A 24,537-nucleotide genomic window follows, 5' to 3' on the forward strand; every position below is an offset into this window, starting at 1 on the left:
AGAGCCAGCTATAGTGTTGACTTGACACTGAGCTACACTGAGTCTTAGCTGACCAGGAGAGTCAGCTATAGTGTTGACCTGACACTGAGCTACACTGAGTCTTAGCTGACCAGGAGAGCCAGCTATAGTGTTGACCTGACACTGAGCTACACTGATTCTTAGCTGACCTGGAGAGCCAGCTATAGTGTTGACCTGACACTGAGCTACACTGAGTATTAGCTGACCAGGAGAGCCAGCTATAGTGTTGACTTGACACTGAGCTACACTGAGTCTTAGCTGACCAGTAGAGCCAGCTATAGTGTTGACCTGACACTGAGCTACACTGAGTCTTAGCTGACCAGTAGAGCCAGCTATAGTGTTGACCTGACACTGAGCTACACTGATTCTTAGCTGACCAGGAGAGCCAGCTATAGTGTTGACCTGACACTGAGCTACACTGAGTCTTAGCTGACCAGGAGAGCCAGCTATAGTGTTGACATGACACTGAGCTACACTGAGTCTTAGCTGACCAGGAGAGTCAGCTATAGTGTTGACCTGACACTGAGCTACACTGAGTCTTAGCTGACCAGGAGAGCCAGCTATAGTGTTGACCTGACACTGAGCTACACTGATTCTTAGCTGACCAGGAGAGCCAACTATAGTGTTGACCTGACACTGAGCTACACTGAGTCTTAGCTGACCAGGAGAGTCAGCTATAGTGTTGACTTGACACTGAGCTACACTGAGTCTTAGCTGACCAGGAGAGTCAGCTATAGTGTTGACCTGACACTGAGCTACACTGAGTCTTAGCTGACCAGGAGAGCCAGCTATAGTGTTGACTTGACACTGAGCTACACTGAGTCTTAGCTGACCAGGAGAGTCAGCTATAGTGTTGACTTGACACTGAGCTACACTGAGTCTTAGCTGACCAGGAGAGCCAGCTATAGTGTTGACCTGACACTGAGCTACACTGAGTCTTAGCTGACCAGGAGAGTCAGCTATAGTGTTGACTTGACACTGAGCTACACTGAGTCTTAGCTGACCAGGAGAGCCAGCTATAGTGTTGACTTGACACTGAGCTACACTGAGATGGAAGTCTCCCTGTGGGCTGGTACAGGTGTTATCACTTCCACTATCTGGAAGGTGCTGCAGGGGAAACAACAGCCTCTCCAAAACAATACACTTATCATAAAATCAGAGGTTAATAGGACTAATTGGCTCAACAGTATTTACTGGGCAGCAAATTAGGCAGAACTGATTAACTTACACAATCAGGAGGAAAATGGAAAATGACGACAGGAGTAAGACAGACAAGAACAATCCTAAACACTGTGATTAAATACTGACTGTTGTTGTGTTTGTGAGCAGTTGAGTTAATTAATTTCAAAAGCCTCTGGTCTACTCTGCTGCATAAATTGTAATTACATCAACAGTATTCCAAGCTGCACTAGAAGATTGTTGCAGCTCCTTACCCAATTAGTGGAGTTGCTTAGAGATTCATTGAAATAAAAATTATATGCAAAGACAATGCATGAATAAACACAAGGCTTTCCGGACTTCTACTTATCAAGGGAATGAATGAGGAAAATGTATAGCATTTTATAATTGGTGCAAAGGTGATGCAGTAAGTTTATGCACTCAAAGACTTGTTTTTTCCCAAGTGAAATTGGAAATGTACATGTAGATTAATTCAGGTCAAACTAAATTACCAATGGTAATCTCACAGAACCTTGAACGCAGCGATGTACAGTACCTTCTTAAATCACTTACACCGGCTCATATTCCAATTGATTACCACTTCAGATAATGCAGGATGCGCAGCATTATTGAAGGATAATGTTTAATTTCAGCCAAATTGGTTCTCCTTCAATTCATTTCTGACTATAGGAACTTTACAGGAGGGAGGGCCTTGTTTGTGCATTAGCAAACCTACTGCTATTACGAAACAGTACTGCCCCTCTCAGTGGAGAATCCTGAAAGCAAGATGAATATTTAAAGATAATCATCAGTAAGAATAAGGCATGTTTGTTCAAGTCTCACTGACTGGGAGTCATGTCAACCTAAGGAAAGAAGAGAACAGCGCCAGAACTCCTCTCTTTGAAGAAAATGATTCTCTACCATCCCAGTTGTTGAGGCCCTGAGACAGACTAGACATCACATGCAGACAAACCTTTCTCTTTCTTATCTGCATCTTATCTGGCTTTGGCTCCATGCGCTCCGTTGGGAGAGGATTTATATTCCATTATTTGTTCATACTTAAAACTAACCCTAACTGGGCCAGACGATTAAAGATAGAGGGAGATGGAGAGAGGAGAGGAGAGGATGAGAGAGGAGAGGAGAGGAGAGGAGAGGAGAGGAGAGGAGAGGAGAGGAGAGGAGAGGAGAGGAGAGGAGAGGAGAGGAGAGGAGAGGAGAGGAGAGGAGAGGAGAGGAGAGGAGAGGAGAGGAGAGGAGAGGAGAGGAGAGGAGATTCATCTTCTGTGTTGGCTGGAACTAGCAGCACAAGACGCTAATGGCCAATTATCTGTCAGAGGTTAGGGAGAGGGCGGCGGTGCCGGGACTGATGGGATGTTTAGTGCTGAAGAAGATGGCACAGGGCTGAAACACGTCCACACAGAGACAACACCAAACCCATACTGCTATGGCATGGGCCACACGTCTAGCCTCACAGTGACAGTTCCAATCAAGGAGGGGCTAGAGAGCAGCTCCTGTCATGGCGTTATCCCCATGTTGTGCTTTCATTGTGCTGTCATTTTCTGCGTCCCAAATGGCACCCTTCTCCCTACATAGTACACTACTTTTGATCAGGGACCATAGGGTCAAAGGTAGTGCACTATGTAGGGAACATGGTATCATTTAGGAGTGTTGGTGTTTAACAAGGTGCTAAACTCCAGTAGGTTACATACCGCTCCTGGACTAGCCTGTGTAGCTGTGCGTGGGCCCCGGACGCCAGCATGGCAGCGAACATGGTGAGTATGTGCTGCTGGACACGGCTGATCCCCGACACCAGGCTGGCTAAGATGGCCGGCAGCCCCACCTTGTCAATCACACTCTGGAAGGCACTAGCTGAGAGGCGGGTGATTCTGCACAGGGCCTGTATGAAGTTAATAAGACAGGAAGGCCTCAATCACTATCAAGTTCACTTTCAAACACATCTAATAGTGCCTGAAGTATTAGGCGGGGTTTGCACATTTGGGACTATTCCATTGGTTTATTTGGGCCAGACAAGCTCAATCAAGAAACATTTTAAATAGGAACCTAGGTCTGGTATCAAGATATTAGTCCCAACGCAGGTTATATAAATGGATGTAATCCATCCAGTGGTATTTAATCAGTACATACAGTATGTCTACTTCAATCACAAATGAAAGTAAAATATTTAAGTGAGTGAGTGGGTGAGTAACTGGCTGAGTGAGTGAGTAAGTGAGTGAGTGAGTGAGTTCATGTTCCCCTGGTTAGTGTATTGTGTGTGGTGTTTGTACTCACTGAGATGGCGCTGACGCGTAGTGAGTCGACGGTGGAGTGTGTGAACAGGTACCAGAGCATGGGGCCCATCTCCCCGGTGATGAAGCACTGGCCGTAGAGGGACACCATGGTACACACGTTCTCCACGATCTTACACGCCATGTGGTTCACCACCAGATCCTCCTAAAGACATACACACGCACACACAGACGGACGGACATACACACACACATACAGACACACACGGATGAACGCAAGCACACACACAGTCCCATACAATGGAATGCCCAAGATAAGTTAGCTAGGCTAAATAAAAGAAGCAAACAATTGCTGAGTAACAATTTGATTTACACAAATCATTACAATTGCTGAAATGTGAAGTGGTTCATTATCCACACTATGGGCTATGAACGAGGAATTCTTTATTTAGAGAGAAACACAATTTCAGTGAAATAGGGGTATAGTAATAAAATAATGAAAACATGGTCAGAATGGGTTTTTCAATGCATCCATTATATACTCAATGCATCCATTATATACCACAAATTAATTTTGTCACCTTGTTATCATGGTTACAGTGGGTTACATCATAGGCGTATTATTCCATGAAAACTTGGAAATGTGGGTCACTACTAACACAACCTAATGAAAATATCTTTCACTAGTTAAAACCAGTATTCTACCACAGTACCTTTCTGAATTCTACTACAGCCACACACCGTAACACACAACAACCACATCAATCAATCAATCAAATGTATTTATGAAGCCCTTTTTACATCAGCAGATGTCACAATGTGCTATACAGAAACCCAGCCTAAAACCAAAAACAGCAAGCAATACAAAACTCCCTAGAAAGGCAGAAACCTAGGAAGAAACCTAGAGAGGAAGCAGGCTCTGAGGGGTGCCAGGTGGAGATTATAACAGTACATGGCCATTAAGGCCAGATTTTTCTCCAAGATGTTCAAACGTTCATAGATGACCAGCAGGGTCAAATAATAATCACAGTGGTTGTAGAGGTTGCAACAGGTCAGTACATCAGGAGTAAATGTCACTTGGCTTTTCATAGCTGGGCATTTAGATGTTGAAATAGCAGGTGCGGTAGAGCGAGAGAGTTGAAAACAGCAGGTCAGGGTTCCATAGGCAGAAGAATTGAAACTGGAGCAGCAGCACGACCAGGTGGACTGGGGACAGTAAGGAGTCATCAGGCCAGGTAGTCCTGAGGCATGGTCCTAGGGCTCAGGTCCTCCAGGAGGGGAGGGAGAGAGGGAGAGATTGCATCCCAAATAGCATCCCATTCCCTACATATTGCACTACTTTTGACCAGAGCCCTAGAGGCCTTGGTCAAAAGTAGTAGTGCACCATAAAGGAAATAGGGTGCCATTTGGGACGCAGACTTCGTCTATTTTGGAGGAGTACTCATTACTGAAACTACACAGTATAACGTGAGTGTAGTCTCACAACACGTCTGACAACACATCTCACAACACATCTCATAACACATCTCACAACACAGCTTGAACTTTAAATAACGCCCCAAAACGCTGCTTCAGCTCAGCTCCATCCTTCCCTGCTATCTATCTCCAAGACAAAGAAGCTCTCTGCATAGCTCCTACTTCAGAGAGAGAGAGACAGAGAGACAGAGAGACAGAGAGACAGTGAGAGAGAGAGAGAGAGAGAGAGAGAGAGAGAGAGAGAGAGAGAGAGAGAGAGAGAGAGAGAGACAGAGACAGAGACAGAGACGGAGAGAGACAGAGAGAGAGAGACAGAGAGAGAGACAGAGAGACAGAGAGAGAGAGAGAGAGAGAGAGAGAGAGCTCTAGGTTCTGATATAGTTGAGGTGCTGAGTAGGAGGACACCAGCGCTGATTGAAAAGCTGCTGGAAGGCGAGTGAGGAGTTAAGGAAGGTTGCGTCCCAAATGGCATGGCACCCTATTCCCTACATCAGGGTTCTTCAATTCCGGTCCTGGAGGGCCGAAACACTTCTGTTTTTTATTTCTACCTGGTAGTTAATTGCACTCACCTGGTGTCCCAGGTCTGAATTAGCCCGATTAGAAGGAGAGGATGAAAAACAGAGGTGTTTCGGCCCTCCAGGACCGGAATTGAAGTACCCTGCCCTACATAGTGCACTACTTTTGACCAGAGTCAAAGTAGTGCACTACATAGGGAATAGGGTGCCATTTGGGACAGAACCGAAGAGTGAACATTGTGAGGGGGAACATTCCACTCAGAAAGACCTTGCTGTATCAGTAGAAAAACTCAACCAAAAACTAGTCCAACTTCAAGTCAAGCTAATCCACACAGAACAGCAGCCTCAAGGTTTCTCTTCTCTCTCCACACAACAACGATACAAAAATCACTGTGAAGAAAAGAAGAGGCAGTTTTTTTAAACACGCCCATTTGTACAACTAACTATCTTTTATACCGGTGTGGACATACTGTACACAGACTCCCTTTTCACAGAGGTCAGGCACCCTGGAGGCTACTGTGCATAAGGTGTGCTGTAACTCGGAGCATGTTTTAACCTGATGTTACAAAGACAACTATACTAAAACAGCGTTAACAAAACACACTGAGAGAAAACCTTGGAGTCATGCGATGCGTCACTACTCATTCCAACCTTTCAGAAAGCGAAGTCCGAAAATGGCATTGAAAATCTAATGTAAAGAATAGAGGCAGGTGGGGCATTAGCATAGATCTCTCTCTCCTACGTTTCTATTAATCAATTTAGCTAAATAGGCCGGGCCTACCAATACCAAAATATGCTGCTTGTATACAAGTTGCTCAGGATAAAAAATGTTTTGTATGAAGTAGCTCTCATGAGAGAAAAGGTTGGAGACCCCTGATCCAACTCAATTAACAAAGGGAATTGGTCCTGGTAGATTTACCAGAGTCCTGGTCAAAAGTAGTGCACTAAATAGGGAATAGGGTGTCATTTGGAAAACAGATATTAAACAGGACATCAGGCACACCTGTGGAGTGGAGTATGGTTTATTCTCTACTGCATTAATACTAACATCTAACATGCAGGGAAAAATGTACATTGAACGCAAAAAAAACGAACATCATCCAAGAAGTTCTCATAAAATGCTTGGGTGTGAGCACTACTTTAAACACAATTTTATTTCCTAGTCCAACTGTTCTACCAGAAACATTTCAATTCCTTAATTTGTTTTGCAGATATACTGTAGATTACCCTGGATTAACCTGAAAATAATTCAAAACAGGAGTCTAATTGAAGTCTAATTGAAGACTGATTCACCATGAAAAGGGATGAAATCATGTCTAGACTGTAGGCCGAAAACCATAACCTAGGGCTAATACTGCAGGGCCTACATGGGGATTGAACACAAAACACAAAACTATGAGAGTTAAATGTAGTTCTTTACCAAGCTTAGTATCTCCACTACACGGGGATCGAAAAAGCCCCAGTAAACAATTCTACATGAGAAGAAGACTCTTATCATAGCGCTAGCTACAGCTCTTTACTAAGCTTAGCCTCGGTGTCTCCTCTAGTTTGAGCCTGTGCTATATGTTCTCCCAGAGTGTTAGCCGTGTCAGACTGAGAGGAGCCCTACAGTCTCTCTTGTGGTTTCCCCAGCCTGCAACAAGTGCCTGAGTGTAATTATGTCCCTTTTGAAGCAGCAGCGCAGCACCTGGACCAGAAGAACGCTCTATGTAAATTCACAACCGCCAGCTAAGTCTTTCATTATCCTGCTTGTTTTTCATCTCTCCGCTTAGAACTCAATCGTCTCAGTTTAATTGGCATGTTTAATGAATAAGAGTGACATTAAAACCAAAAAAATATCAATGGGTTTTAACTTTGTGAAATACGTATTTAGAAGATTACAGAAGAACGCAAAGATGGAGCTAGCTTGTATTTAGTCAGACAGCAAAACACACATAAGGCAGTGTAGAAAGGATCTCTCAAATTATTACGATTGAGTACTACATTACTTTAAGATACAATCTCCCTTGAAGAATGTTCTTTTAAAAGAGACACTTCCCAGTGGGCACACACTGGCTGAATCAACGTTGTTTCCACGTCATTTCAATTAAATTACATTGAACCAATGTGGAATAGACGTTGAATTGACGTCTGTGCCCAGTGGGTTCTCTAGCTCACAAAAAAATTAAATGTCATTGATCTTTGCAATATGTACCAGGTCAACACCCTAAAGAATTATGCTTCCTTCTGGAGCAAAACATTTTTTTATTGCAGCATTAAATGTCCTTCCACACAAACGGAGAGCGTACCTGTCGTGATTATTGCAGTACATTGAATTGCATGTCAGAAGTCCATATGTAGAAACGTAGCAGTGTGTGAGGTAGCTGGTTATTATTACGAGTCATCCAGAGGTCACTGAACGTGCGTCCCAAATTTGCAAATTTGCATTGACCCCCCCCCCCCCCCCCCCCTTTGTTTTTACACTGCTGCTACCCGCTGTTTATAATAATATATAATATGCCATTTAGCAGACGCTTTTATCCAAAGCGACTTACAGTCATGCGTGCATACATTTTTGTGTATGGGTGGTCCCGGGGATCGAACCCACTACCTTGGCGTTACAAGCGCCGTGCTCTACCAGCTGAGCTACAGAGGTTTATTATCTATGCATAGTCACTTTACCCCTACCTACATGTACAACTTACTTCGACTAACCTGTAACCCCACACATTGACTCGGTACCGGTACCCCCTGTATATAGCCTCACTACCTCTTTAAGGAATACCTGGAATAGTATAAAAGTAATCCTTCTACCCCCCCCTCCCCCACCCCCCCATAAAAAAAAAACATAAAAATTGTTATTTTATTGTTTTACTTTTTTTAATGTTTTAATTTTTACTTTAGTTTATTTAGTAAATATTTTCTTAACTCTATTTTCTTAAAACTGCATTGTTGGTTAAGGGCTTATAAGTAAGCATTTCACGGTAAGGTCTATACCTGTTGTATTCGGCGCATGTGTCAAATACAATTTTGATTTGGTTTGATTTGAAATGGCACCCTACTCCCTATATAGTGCACTACTTTTGACCGTGGCCCAAAGTAGTACACTATATAGGGAATAGGGCTGTGCTACAGAGAGAGATTAGGCTGCAGCTGATTAGGAGGAGAGCATTACAGTAGTTCCTGTGTTGGACTGATAAATGTTTAATGTGAGTGGAAAGCTGTGTGGTGTGGAGCGGTGCGGTGGCCAGGAGTAGGAGATAAGAGTAGGAGGGTTGAAGCCCTTGGCTCCCTCTCCCTGGTAGAGATACACCACCTCCACTGCCTCTGTTCCCAAACACACCTTTCATCATTGGCACTGGGAACAACTTCTTCACGCTCATAAATATTTCCTGCAGGCAGCTCAAGTCGCTTTCTCTCTCTGGCTCTGCCTTCTCCTCCCGGTCTCTCTCTCTGTCCTCTTTCCCTCGCCTTTTCCTGCCCGTCTCCCCCTCTCCCTCTGCCTTGCCTTCTCCTCCCTGTCTCTCTCTCTGTCCTCTTTCCCTTTTCCTGCCCGTCTCCCCCTCTCTCTCTGGCTCTGCCATCTCCTCGTCTCCCTCTATCTCTCACATTCAGGCCCCCCGCTCTCTCACGCTCAGACTTTCCCCTCCATTTTCCTCTCCCTCCTGAAGCATTTGCTGATACTGCTCCACTCGCTGCGATGTTACAGTATGTGGGTTGTTGCCCATAACAAGAGAACAAGCAACTCTCTTCTTGACATCTTATTCTCACAGTTTGTTTGGGCTTTCAGAATCTGCTGTGGTCATGAAAATCTGACATGCAAACACAGCTAGAATGCAGTTACGTCCATTTAAAGTGGTGTAAGCATTTCACATATCAATTCAATTTGAAATGTTTTAACCATGCAGAGAAATACTGCATCAAATTAGTGCTACCAGTGTTGCAAATGAAGTGTGGGAATAGAGTCATCCATAAATAACATATGAAAACATACACTCACTGGCCAGTTTATTAGGTACATCTAGTATTTGGTCGGACCCCCTTTTTCCTCCAGAACAACCGGAATTCTTAGGGCATGGATTCCACAAGTCGGAAATGTTCCACAGGGATGTTGGTCCATGCTGACGCGATGGCATCACGCAGTTGCTGCGGATTGGACGGTGGTACACCGCTGCCACCAGCCTAGACACCAGGCAGGATTGGACGGTGGTACACCGCTGCCACCAGCCTAGACACCAGGCAGGATGGGTCCATGGACTCATGCTGCTTACGCCAAATCCTGACTCTGCCATCAGCATGACGCAACAGGAATCGGGATTTGTCGGAGCAGAAAATGTTTTTCCACTCTTCAATTGTCCAGTGTTGGTGATCGTGTGTCCACTGGAGCCTTCTTGTTTTTAGCTGATTGGAGTGGAACATGGTGTGGTCGTCTGCTGCAATAGCCCATCCGTGACAATAATTTACGAGTTGCGTGTTCCGAGATGCCATTCTGCTCACCCTGTTGTACTGCGCCATTATTTGTCTGTTTGTAGCCTGCCTGTTAACTTGCACGATTCTTGCCATTTTCCTTCGACCTCTCTCATCAACAAGCTGTTTCGCCCACAGGACTGCCGCTGACTGGATGATTTTTGTTTATCGCACCATTTTCGGGAAACCCTAGACACTGTCGTGCGTGAAAAGCCCAGGGGGGTGTCCGTTTCTGAGATACTGGATCCGCCGTGCCTGGCACTGACAATCATACCACGCTCAAAGTCGCTTAGGTCACTTGTTTTGCCCATTCTAATGTTCAATCGAACAGTAACTGAATGCCTCGATGCCTGTCTGCCTGCTTTATATAGCAAGCCACGGCCACCTGACTCACTGTCTGTAGGAGCGATCCATTTTCATGAACGGGTGGTGTACCCAGTCTAATTGCCATATGTTCTTGTTTACAAAGATATGAAGCCGCTGAATCATGCATGCTTGCCACAGCCGGGATCCATCCAATCAAAACTCCCATCCTATTCTAAAAGTTCTACTTCAATCTGTCTTTAGCTGGGGAGGTTCTCCCTGGAGAAGTAGGCAAGTGTCAGTCAGCACTCATCATCGCTCAATAGAAATAAATAAGAAAAGGCACCCAGTAGGCAGCGTCTTAATGACCGACGTGGTGTGAGTGTGTGTGCATGCTGTGCTTCCCTTCCTCAGTCATATCCCCCTCCCGGCCCTCTAAGAGAGGAGCACCCAGACAGTTATTATTAGTCAAGGCGGCTGGTGGAGAGACACAGACTGACTCTCAACACCTCTTTACTTCCCTGCTAGTATTATTCTCATTACAGCTCAGACAGTCTGTATTGAACAAATCCTTTAATTAATCAACCAGAGTCCCCTGTGCCTGCAGTTCGTACGGGACTCATACAGAACTCTCTCCAGAGCTATCCCAGACAGTCACTCAGACAGAACTCTCTCCAGAACTATCCCAGACAGTCAACGTTGTCAACATTGTAAGAAGCACTAACTCTCTAACCTCCCTCTGATGCTGTGAGGTCCCTATGAGTGAAACAGTCCTCAAAACTACTGACCAACAATTCAACAGATATACAATTTTAGAGGTACACTACCGTTCAAAAGTTTGGGGTCACTTCTAAATGTCCTTGTTTTTGAAAGAAAAGCATTTTTTTTGTCCATTAAAATAACATCAAATTGATCAGAAATACAGTGTTGTCACGGTGTCAGTGTAATGCGGTAGACAAAGTCAGGCGCAGGACACAGAACTAAATGAAAACGTAACTTTACTGAACACGTAAAGAAACAAGTAAACCTCCACGCAGGGAGGAATAAACCCGCTCACCAACGACACACAAAACAATAAACAAACACGCACAGAGCACAATGGGAGCCACAGGGTTAAATAGCGACTCCCCCCCCCCCGACGCGCGGCTCCAGCCGTGCATCGACACCGGCCTCGGGGACGGCCAGGAGGACGCGGCGCTGGGCGAGTCGGATGATTGCGGTGGAAATCCCTCAACATGGAGGGATCGAGGATGTCCCTCCTAGGGACCCAGCACCGTTCCTCCAGACCGTTCCCCTCCCACTCCACGAGATACTGCAGGCCCCCCACCCGACGCCTCGAATCCAATATGGAACGAACCGAGTACGCCGGTGCCCCCTCGATGTCCAGTGGGGGTGGAGGAACCTCCTGTATCTCAGACTCCTGGAGTGGACCAGCTACCACCGGCCTAAGGAGAGACACATGGAACGAGGGGTTAATACGATAATTAGGAGGAAGTTGCAACCTATAACATACCTCATTCAATCTCCTCAGGACTTTGAATGGCCCCACAAACCGCCGACCCAGCTTCCGGCAGGGCAGGCGAAGGGGCAGGTTTCGGGTCGAGAGCCAGACCCGGTCCCCCGGTGCATACACCGGGGCCTCACTGCGGTGGCGGTCGGCGCTCGCCTTTTGCCGCCTGATGACCCGCTGCAGACGTACATGGGCAGCGCTCCAGGTCTCCTGCGAGCGCCGAAACCACTCGTCAACCGCAGGTGCCTTGATCTGGCTCTGATGCCAAGGTGCCAGGACCGGCTGATACACATTGGAATGGAGAAAGGTTAGTGGAGGAGTGGCGGATGGAGTTCTGGGCTATCTCTGCCCAGGGGAGGAAAACCGACCACTCCCCCCACTGGTCCTGGCAATACGAACTCAGAAACCTACCCACCTCCTGGTTGACTCTCTCCACCTGCCCTTTACTCTCGGGGTGAAACCCTGAGGTCAGACTGACCGAGACTCCCAGACGTTCCATGAACGCCCTCCAAACCCTTGAGGTGAACTGGGAACCCTGATCAGACACTATATCCTCAGGTACCCCGTAGTGCCGGAAGACGTGTGTAAATAGGGCCTCAGAAGTCTGTAGGGCCGTAGGGAGGCCGGGCAAAGGAATGAGGCGGCAGGACTTAGAAAACCGATCCACAACGACCAGGATCGTGGTGTTCCCTTGTGAGGGGGGAAGATCTGTCACGAAGTCCACCGATAGGTGGGACCATGGTCGTTGTGGAACGGGTAGGGGTTGCAATTTCCCTCTGGGCAGGTGTCTAGGAGTTTTACACTGGGCACACACCGAGCAGGAGGAAACATAAACCCTCACGTCCTTAGCTAAGGTGGGCCACCAGTACTTCCCAATAAGACAGTGCACTGTCCAACCTATGCCAGGATGACCAGAGGAGGGTGACATGTGAGCCCAATAGATCAAACGATCGCGGACATCCAGCGGTACGTACACACGACCCTCTGGACACTGGGGAGGAGTGGGTTCGTTACGCAACGCCCGCTCGATCTCCGTGTCAACCTCCCACACCACCGGTGCCAACGACGCCGCAAGTATGGGAGTAGGCTCCACGGAACTCTCCTCCGTGTCATACAGTCGGGACAGAGCATCTTCCTTAGCGTTCTGGGAACCTGGCCTGTAAGAAAGGGTGAAAACAAAACGGGTGAGAAACATGGACCACCTTGCCTGGCGAGGGTTTAATCTCCTCACTGCCCGGATGTACTCCAGATTGTGGTGGTCAGTCAAAATGAGAAAAGGGTGTTTAGCCCCCTCAAGCCAATGTCTCCACGCTTTCAGAGCTTCGACCACAGCCAACAGCTCCCGGTCCCCCACATCATAGTTGCGCTCCGCCGGGCTGAGCTTCTTCGAAAAGAAGGCACAGGGGCGGAGTTTAGGTGGCGTACCCGAGCGCTGAGACAGTACAGCGCCTATTCCAGCCTCGGACGCGTCCACCTCCACCGTGAAGGCTAAGGAGGGGTCCGGATGAGCCAGCACTGGAGCCGAGGTAAACAGGTCCTTCAGACGACTAAAAGCCCTGTCCGCCTCAGCTGACCACCGCAGACGCACCGGCCCCCCCTTCAGCAACGAGGTAATGGGAGCTGCTACCTGACCAAAGCCCCGGATAAATCTCCGGTAGTAATTGGCAAAACCCCAAAATCGCTGCACCTCCTTTACCGTGGTTGGAGTCGCCCAATTACGCACGGCCGTAATGCGGTCACTCTCCATCCTCACCCCTGACGCGGACATGTGGTACCCCAAGAAAGAGATGGCCTCCTGGAAGAACAGGCATTTCTCTGCCTTAGCATACAGGTCATGCTCCAAAAGTCGTCCAAGCACTTTACGCACCAGGGACACATGCTCGGCCCGTGTAGCGGAGTATATAAGGATGTCATCAATATACACCACTACCCCTTGTCCGTGCAGGTCCCTGAAAATCTCATCCACAAATGATTGGAAAACTGATGGAGCATTCATTAACCTGTATGGCATGACCAGATACTCATAATGTCCAGAGGTGGTACTAAATGCCGTCTTCCACTCATCTCCCTCCCGGATACGCACTAGGTTGTACACGCTCCTGAGATCCAATTTTGTGAAGAAGCGTGCCCCGTGCAATGATTCCGTCATACTAGCTATCAGGGGTAATGGATAGCTGTACTTGATGGTAATCTGATTTAAGCCACGGTAATCAATGCACGAGCGTAACCCACCATCTTTCTTCTTCACAAAAAAGAAACTCGAGGAGACAGGTGAAGTGGATGGCCAAATGTATCCCTGCCTCAGAGATTCGGTGACATATGTCTCCATAGCCGCCTTCTCCTCCTGAGACAAAGGATACACGTGACTCTGGGGAAGTGCAGCTCCTACCTGGAGATTTATCGCACAATCCCCCGGACGATGGGGTGGTAATTTAGTCGCCCTCTTTTTACTGAAGGCGATAGCCAAATCGGCATACTCGGAAGGAATGTGCATAGTGGAAACCTGGTTTGGACTTTCCACCGTAGTTGCCCCCAAGGAAACTCCTAAACACCTCCCTGAACACTGACCGGACCATCCCTTGAGAGCCCTCTGTTGCCATGAAATCGTGGGGTCATGAATGGTTAACCAGGGAAGTCCCAACACCACAGGATACGCAGATAGAGGCTAATCCTCTCCTCATGACCCTCCTGCGTCATCATCAGCAGTGGAGCGGTGACCTCCCTGATTATGCCTGACCCTAATGGGCGACTATCTAATGCATGCACAGGGAAAGGTTTATCTATAGACACAGTAGGGATCCCTAAACTACGGGCATACTGGCGATCAATAAAATTCCCAGCCGCGCCTGAATCTACTAGCGCCTTATGCTGGGAATGGGGAGAAAACTCTGGAAACATAATATCAATACACATATTAGCAACAGGGAGCTCTGGGTTACTCGGGTGCCTACTTACCTGAGACGGTCGACCAGTGCTCTGCTTGCTGCCTCGACCTCCTGAGAACCCTCCCCAGCAGCGACCAGCAGTGTGTCCTCTGCGGCCACAGTTGGTGCAGGGGACGGTCCCTCTCCCAGTCTCCCTAACCGCAGCACCTCCGAGCTCCATGGGGGTAGGCTCGGAGGTGCTGGGGGATGGAATGGACGGCCCCCCATCAGAACGTCCGCGGGCTGCCAACAGGTTATCCAACCTGATGGACATGTCCACCAGTTGGTCCAGGTTGGGAATTGGTGTCCCTGCAGGCCAGTTCCCAACGGACGTTCTCCCTTAAGCTGCAACGATAGTGGTCGATCAGGGCCCTCTCATTCCATCACACACTGGCTGCTAAAGTTCTAAACTCCAGCGAAAACTCCTGCGTGCTCCTTATCTCTTGTCGTAGGTGGAACAGACGTTCTCCCGCCGCTCTCCCTTCAGGTGGATGATCGAATACCGCCCGGTAGCGGCGGGTGAAATCCTTGTAGCGGACAGTTCTCGAGTCTATTCCTCCCCACTCTGCGTTGGCCCACTCAAGCGCCTTCCCCGATAGACAGGAGATGAGGGCGGACACGCTCTCGTATCCCGAAGGCGCCGGGTGAATAGTGGCCAGGTAGAGCTCTACCTGGAGGAGAAATCCCTGGCACCCGGCAGGTGTACCGTCATATGCCCTCGGGAGCGAGAGACGAATTCCACTGGACCCAGGTGGCGAAGTGGTAGCCAGTGTTGTAGGTGGTTGAGTGGTTGGACATGGTGAAGGGATACCACCTCTCTCCAATCGTTCCATCATCTGGGACACTCGTTCCATTGTGGCACAGAGAGTCTGAATCTTCGTCTCTTGACTTTGGACTCATTCCTCCATCGTCTCGGTAAATCCGGCTGTTCCTGCTCCATATTGGTGCGTGTTTCTGTCACGGTGTCAGTGTAATGCGGTAGACGAAGTCAGGCGCAGGACACAGAACTAAATGAAAACGTAACTTTACCGAACACGTAAAGAAACAAGTAAACCTCCACGCAGGGAGGAACAAACCCGCTCACCAACGACACACGAAACAATAAACAAACACGCACAGAGCACAATGGGAGCCACAGGGTTAAATAGGGACGGAGTAATTACAAGATGGGAAACAGGTGTGAAACAATCAGACAACAACAGGTAGAACATAGAAACATAGATCGGCAGCAGCTAGTACTCCGGTGACGACGAACGCCGAAGCCTGCCCGAGCAAGGAGGAAGGGCAGCCTCGGCAGAATCTGTGACAAGTGTAGACATTGGTAATGTTGTAAATGGCTATTGTAGCTGGAAACGGCTGATTTGTAATGGAATATCTACATAGGCGTACAGAGGCCCATTATCAGCAACCATCAGTCCTGTGTTCCAATGGCACGTTGTGTTTGCTAATCCAAGTTTATCATTTAAAAAGGCTAATTGATCATTAGAAAACCCTTTTGAAATTATGTTAGCACAGCTGAAAACTGTTGTGCTGATTAAAGAAGCAATAAAACTGGCCTTCTTGAGTATCTGGAGCATCAGCAATTGTGGGTTCGATTACAGGCTCAAAATGGCCAGAAACAAATAACTTTCTTATGAAACTCGTCAGTCTATTCTTGTTCTGAGAAATGAAGGCTATTCCATGTGAGAAATCGCCTCTTCACTGTTGACGTTGAGACTGGTGTTTTGAGGGTACTATTTAATGAAGCTGCCAGTTGAGGACCCCCCAACTCACAAATCTTGGGAATAAGTTTGCTCCACATTGGTATATAAGCTGGCCAGTCTAAAAGCTTTGCTAATGAACTTATAATGAACACGTAATATCAACGCTCCCTTCTGGGAGAAGAGCCATCGTCTTTTGAAACAAACTCAGTTTTGTAATTAAGAAGAACAGATGCAGTAGCTGAGGAACAACGGTCCTCTGGCCAGACTGACTATCTGGCTGACTGACACACTACTACACATGCAGTGTGTGTGTGTGTGTGTGTGTGTGCGTGCGCTGGTGTATCCACCGGTCGTTAATTGCCGGCGAGGACATGACAAGGACTCATCCATCCGGGGCTGTTTTGATGCAGTTTGCATGACAGGGGCTGACGACTGAGTCTGCTGCATGCCCTTGACTTGCAGTTGGCAAACAATGCCTGTAGGGCCTTGTAGGAGGATCATTACTGCACGGATCTCCCCCCACCCCCTCCCTCCCCCCTGCTGAGGCAGGTGCAGCAGACTTACCCCTTCCCGAAGGCACCTCATTAACACCGTGTAGGCGGCAGCAGGAACGACCCACAGCTCTCCTGGGTACTCTTTCTTCTCCTCCTGCGGGGAGAGAGAGGGAAGAGAAGGGAAGAGAAGGGAAGAGAAGGTCTGTAGTGGAGACAGAGAGGACTCCTGTAGTGGCTCATTGGGGGAACAATTAGGGCAAAACAAAGCAGCAGCAGCTAGCGTAATTAGGCTAAATAAATAAGCCCCAAACAACGTTCACAAATGCTCTAGCTAGCTACCAAATTTGGAACTTTGGAAATTCCTTTGGTACTGGTGAGGGAATGTGTGTTATTATGTCGTTGTAAACTGGGGATATGTGAACATATTGACAATAAACAGTGTGTTTATGATGAGTGATGTAGTGGACCAAAACCATATGGAAACACTGTTTACACACCTGTTATATTTTCAGAATAATCTTTATGCACCTATTACACTACATGTGAATTTGTTTTGTGTTAGCTATCATTTACGCTATTCTCCTCCCGACATCTCCACTGGTGCTCACACTTTCATCACTACATCCCTGTTAATGAGGCCTTTGATCATACACTGCACTGCATGCAGATGTAGGATCTTAATTTGATCACTCTTTTGTTGCTGAGAATTTTCCATGCAAACTTGTAGTGTATTCAAATTTTTAAAAGGCTTCAAAAGTTTGTAATTTCCACTTTGAAATTTCAGACTTGATTTGCCCTAACGAAAAATGTATCAACCCCTACAAAAATGTTGTTGCTGCAGGATTATTTTCCTGCTGTAGCAAACTGTCTCAAATGAAGATCCTACATCTGTAGTGTTCAGAGAGCCCATTAACCACAAGGCTTGCTTTTACCTAAGGTCTGCTTTTATGCCATCTATTCATTTTTCTGTGTTTTTGCTTTCTATTTTGCTATGTAATAAAGTATACCTACAGTACATCAATCCTCATACATATTTTTTCCCCATTTTGTCCATCATGCAGTAATAATAATCTGAAAGGGCCTCGAAATGTCACTCGCTTCTCAGAATACTGAAATGATTTAGAGGCATCTCTATTATTCTGTGGATATGGTGTACGAATTCATAAGATTCTCAACATAAAATAGGAGAAAGATAATTGTCGGGTGTACCAATATGGTGTGGATCCATAACACGCAATTACTCTTCACAGGTATTTTTATTAAACTAGAACTAACCTACCCAAATTAAGCCTTGAAAGCACATTCCCATACAGTAAAACACTTTGTGGAGAAAAAACAAATAGCCAATAGTGAATAAAGGGCACTTTGAAACCCCTTACCTCTATTGGTTAATCAGCCAATAAAGTCAATAGCCATTGTGTGTGTGCTGCACTGAGTGACCCTGACAAACTGGACAGCTCAGAGAGGAATTCCCCTGAAACTAAAGATAATATCACACCAGCAGGAACCTTCATGTGTGTCTACATGGCGTTCAGGTGCAGTGGGAGATCAAGACAGCTTACAGTCAAAAGGACAGGGTGAAAGTTAAAACAGCTCTTTTGCATAGCTTTTCAAAGGAACAATAAACTAGTGGCAAACCATTACTTATCTATGTTTTACTTAACACTTATTTTTCTTAAAACTGCTTTGTTGGTTAAGGGCTTGTAAGTAAGCATTTCACTGTAAGGTCTACACCTGCTGTATTCGGCGCATGTGACAAATACAATTTAATTTGATGTAGAGCGATAGGTCATTTAGTGTTTTCAAACCCTTGCACAAACATCAAACACAAAAACCAAATACAGACAGACAAACATCTTTAAGTGCTGATATTACTGAGAGTGCTTAAATACAGTAGTTGTTTAAGCAGGTATCTTTGTGGTAGATTATTGACAGTATCAGAATATCTTCATAAAGGCCTACGCCAACAGACATATTAGTCACTTTGTGACAACTGCTAATTTAAAAAGGGCTTTATAAAATACATTTGATTGATTGATTGAATTGAAGTTATTAGGTCTTGTACCGAAAATTGGCATTCATTTCACACACTCATTTCATTAAGACAGTAGTATGCATAGGGTTGAACGAGCACTGATTTGGAGTATATCATCACCTGTGTTGCGATGAGGTAGAGCAGCTCCCCCAGTGGTGGCAGCAGGCACTGCTTCAGTTTGCTGTTCCTGAAGTTCTCCCTGATCAGCTCCGTGAACATGACAACAGCCTGGAGACGCGGAGAATGCACTAGTATCAGTCAGTCACTCACAGTTGTGACAGCACTCCTACCCTTCACAACGCTTTATATTGAATAATGTACCCTATCAAGACTGGATACACAACAGTGTACAGACACAGAGTAGAATACTGTGCTATGGCAGAAGTTTTATTTTTCCCCATTACATCCTGTTATGTTTCTACTTCAGCAATAAGGTCTATATTGTTAATGAGTGACCACCAGACTGCATCAAACGGTGTACATTAATAAACTATGAGGCCTGTAGACCTGACAGATTTAAAGCCCATGAAGCCAAGGGTATGGAGCTACATTATAACACTATAAAGGGTATGGAGCTACATTATAACACTATAAAGGGTATGGAGCTACATTATAACACTATAAAGGGTTTGGAGCTACATTATAACACTATAAAGGGTATTGAGCTACATTATAACACTATAAAGGGTTTGGAGCTACATTATAACACTATAAAGGGTATGGAGCTACATTATAACACTATAAAGGGTTTGGAGCTACATTATAACACTATAAAGGGTATTGAGCTACATTATAACACTATAAAAGGGTATGGAGCTACATTATAACACTATAAAGGGTATGGAGCTACATTATAACACTATAAAGGGTATGGAGCTACATTATAACACTATAAAGGGTACAGAGCTACATTATAACACTATAAAGGGTATAGAGCTACATTATAACACTATAAAGGGTATTGAGCTACATTATAACACTATAAAGGGTATGGAGCTACATTATAACACTATAAAGGGTATGGAGCTACATTATAACACTATAAAGGGTATGGAGTTACATTATAACACTATAAAAGGTATAGAGCTACATTATAACACTATAAAGGGTATAGAGCTACATTATAACACTATAAAGGGTATTGAGCTCCATTATAACACTATAAAGGGTATGGAGCTACATTATAACACTATTTTTATTTTATTTTTTATTTATTTAACCTTTATTTAACCAGGTAAGCCAGTTGAGAACAAGTTCTCATTTACAACTGCGACCTGGCCAAGATAAAGCAAAGCAGTGCGATAAAAACAACAACACAGAGTTACATATGGGGTAAACAAAACATAAAGTCAAAAATACAACAGAAAATATATATACAGTGTGTGCGAATGTTGTAAGTTATGGAGGTAAGGCAATAAATAGGCCATAGTGCAAAATAGTTACAATTTCGTATTAACACTGGAATGATAGATGTGCACAAGATGATGTGCAAATAGAGATACTGGGGTGCAAATTAGCAAAATAAATAACAATATGGGGATGAGGTAGTTGGGTGGGCTAATTTCAGAATGGCTGTGTACAGGTGCGTGATCGGTAAGGTGCTCTGACAACTGATGCTTAAAGTTAGTGAGGGAGATAAGAGTCTACAGCTTCAGAGATTTTTGCAGTTCGTTCCAGTCATTGGCAGCAGAGAACTGGAAGGAATGGCGGCCAAAGGACGTGTTGGCTTTGGGGATGACCAGCGAGATATACCTGTTGGAGCGCAGACTACGGGTGGGTGTTGCTATGGTGACCAGTGAGCTAAGATAAGACGGGGATTTGCCTAGCAGTGATTTATAGATGACCTGGAGCCAGTGGGTTTGGCGACGAATATGTAGTGAGGGCCAGCCAACAAGAGCATACAGGTCACAATGGTGGGTAGTATATGGGGCTTTGGTGACTAAATGGATGGCACTGTGATAGACTACATCCAATTTGCTGAGTAGAGTGTTGGAGGCTATTTTGTAAATGACATCGCCGAAGTCAAGGATCGGTAGGATAGTCAGTTTTACGAGGGCATGTTTGGCAGCATGAGTGAAGGAGGCTTTGTTGCGAAATAGGAAGCCGATTCTAGATCCAACTTTTGATTGGAGATGCTTAATGTGAGTCTGGAAGGAGAGTTTACAGTCTAACCAGACACCTAGGTATTTGTAGTTGTCCACATACTCTAGGTCAGACCCGTCGAGAGTAGTGATTCTAGTCGGGTGAGCGGGTGCAAGCAGCGTTCGGTTGAAGAGTATGGAGCTACATTATAACACTATAAAGGGTATAGAGCTACATTATAACACTATAAAGGGTATAGAGCTACATTATAACACTATAAAGGGTACGGAGCTACATTATAACACTATAAAGGGTACGGAGCTACATTATAACACTATAAAGGGTATAGAGCTACATTATAACACTATAAAGGGTATAGAGCTACATTAAGACACTATAAAGGGTACGGAGCTACATTATAACACTATAAAGGGTATGGAGCTACATTATAACACTATAAAGGGTACAGAGCTACATTATAACACTATAAAGGGTACAGAGCTACATTATAACACTATAAAGGGTACAGAGCTACATTATAACACTATAAAGGGTATGGAGCTACATTATAACACTATAAAGGGTATGGAGCTACATTATAACACTATAAAGGGTACAGAGCTACATTATAACACTATAAAGGGTACAGAGCTACATTATAACACTATAAAGGGTATAGAGCTACATTATAACACTATAAAGGGTATAGAGCTACATTAAGACACTATAAAGGGTACAGAGCTACATTATAACACTATAAAGGGTATGGAGCTACATTATAACACTATAAAGGGTACAGAGCTACATTATAACACTATAAAGGGTACAGAGCTACATTATAACACTATAAAGGGTATAGAGCTACATTATAACACTATAAAGGGTACAGAGCTACATTATAACACTATAAAGGGTACAGAGCTACATTATAACACTATAAAGGGTACAGAGCTACATTATAACACTATAAAGGGTATGGAGCTACATTATAACACTATAAAGGGTATGGAGCTACATTATAACACTATAAAGGGTATAGAGCTACATTATAACACTATAAAGGGTATAGAGCTACATTATAACACTATAAAGGGTACAGAGCTACATTATAACACTATAAAGGGTATAGAGCTACATTATAACACTATAAAGGGTACAGAGCTACATTATAACACTATAAAGGGTACAGAGCTACATTATAACACTATAAAGGGTACAGAGCTACATTATAACACTATAAAGGGTATGGAGCTACATTATACACTATAAAGGGTATAGAGCTACATTAAGACACTATAAAGGGTACAGAGCTACATTATAACACTATAAAGGGTATAGAGCTACATTATAACACTATAAAGGGTATAGAGCTACATTAAGACACTATAAAGGGTACAGAGCTACATTATAACACTATAAAGGGTATGGAGCTACATTATAACACTATAAAGGGTACAGAGCTACATTATAACACTATAAAGGGTACAGAGCTACATTATAACACTATAAAGGGTACAGAGCTACATTATAACACTATAAAGGGTACAGAGCTACATTATAACACTATAAAGGGTATGGAGCTACATTATAACACTATAAAGGGTATGGAGCTACATTATAACACTATAAAGGGTATAGAGCTACATTATAACACTATAAAGGGTATAGAGCTACATTATAACACTATAAAGGATACAGAGCTACATTATAACACTATAAAGGGTATAGAGCTACATTATAACACTATAAAGGGTACAGAGCTACATTATAACACTATAAAGGGTACAGAGCTACATTATAACACTATAAAGGGTACAGAGCTACATTATAACACTATAAAGGGTATAGAGCTACATTAAGACACTATAAAGTGTACAGAGCTACATTATAACACTATAAAGGGTACAGAGCTACATTATAACACTATAAAGGGTATGGAGCTACATTATAACACTATAAAGGGTACAGAGCTACATTATAACACTATAAAGGGTACAGAGCTACATTATAACACTATAAAGGGTATAGAGCTACATTATAACACTATAAAGGGTACAGAGCTACATTATAACACTATAAAGGGTACAGAGCTACATTATAACACTATAAAGGGTATGGAGCTACATTATAACACTATAAAGGGTATGGAGCTACATTATAACACTATAAAGGGTATAGAGCTACATTATAACACTATAAAGGGTATAGAGCTACATTATAACACTATAAAGGGTACAGAGCTACATTATAACACTATAAAGGGTATAGAGCTACATTATAACACTATAAAGGGTACAGAGCTACATTATAACACTATAAAGGGTACAGAGCTACATTATAACACTATAAAGGGTACAGAGCTACATTATAACACTATAAAGGGTATGGAGCTACATTATACACTATAAAGGGTATAGAGCTACATTAAGACACTATAAAGGGTACAGAGCTACATTATAACACTATAAAGGGTATGGAGCTACATTATAACACTATAAAGGGTATAGAGCTACATTAATACACTATAAAGGGTACAGAGCTACATTATAACACTATAAAGGGTATGGAGCTACATTATAACACTATAAAGGGTATAGAGCTACATTATAACACTATAAAGGGTATGGAGCTAGAATGAGGTGGGAGGGAGGAGGAAGGCTGATGAGACTCCATGGAAAACATGTCATTATGGTGTTATTGGAAGGATCCACATAATAACCCTCCCCCCCCCCCCACCACACACACACAGACACAAAGACACACACAAAAATTCACATATATGCAAACCCACACCCTAACTTCGTGGAATTAACATTTTCCTAGTCTCGTCCTCTTCAGAAGTGGGGAGGATGTGACGGGCTTACTGCGGCAGCGCTCCCAGCAGGGTGCTATGCAAATAGGCAGCACACTCAGTGCGAGGCTGCCTGGTGCTGGCCGGTAAAGAACATAAATGGTGACTTTGCAGGGAACAGATGTTTGGCTCACGTTTGATGCAAGAGAGAAAAGTGGCTTTGGCAGGAGAGATGTCCTGCAACTGACTGACGATTCACTGTTCAAGAAAACAAACAGGCTAAGTTGGAGCCGCAACACACGGCTACTTCCTCCAAACGCATCATTATCGCTCCTGTACAATCCGCAACTACCCCCCTCCTCCATCACTCCAACCCATAAGGCAGAGCTTTAAACTACTGAGGCTGCAGGCGGTTTAAGGCCACGCAACATTAAGCATCCCTGCGAGGCTTGGGGAGTGAGAGAGACAGAGTGAGAGACAGAGTGAGAGACAGAGAGACCAGTTTTGTTACTCATCATCACTATCATCATGTCTCAGCCGTGGTTCAGAACAACACATGAGACTGGACTCGTACTGGAGACAGAGATCCGTGGTTCAGAACAACACATGAGACTGGACTCGTACTGGAGACAGAGATCCGTGGTTCAGAACAACACATGAGACTGGACTCGTACTGGAGACAGAGATCCACATACAAAAGCAACTCAGCAGGCATGAAGACAAACAATCACACCAAGAGCAATGGGCCAAAGTCACATGAAAATACTACATTTTTTAATGATTGACAAATAACAATGCTACTGCTTTGTTAGTTTAGATTTTAACATTTGATTTAA

At 44.7% G+C, this 24,537-nt stretch overlaps 1 protein-coding gene across 1 annotated transcript in view; it reads right to left on the bottom strand.

The window, feature by feature from the left end:
- LOC311127011 (serine/threonine-protein kinase ULK4-like) overlaps positions 1-24,537 on the bottom strand; it is a gene marked incomplete at its 5' end in the record, with an annotated part of 141,822 nt that overhangs the window by 92,895 nt on the left and 24,390 nt on the right. Inside the window, 4 exon segments of the mRNA XM_084158746.1 lie at positions 2,885-3,073; positions 3,466-3,627; positions 16,864-16,947; positions 18,949-19,056. Coding sequence (XP_084014872.1) covers positions 2,885-3,073; positions 3,466-3,627; positions 16,864-16,947; positions 18,949-19,056 — 543 coding nt within the window.

This window comes from Coregonus lavaretus (assembly GCF_964263955.1).
Source record: "Coregonus lavaretus genome assembly, chromosome: 3".
In the NCBI taxonomy this organism is placed as follows: domain Eukaryota; kingdom Metazoa; phylum Chordata; class Actinopteri; order Salmoniformes; family Salmonidae; genus Coregonus; species Coregonus lavaretus.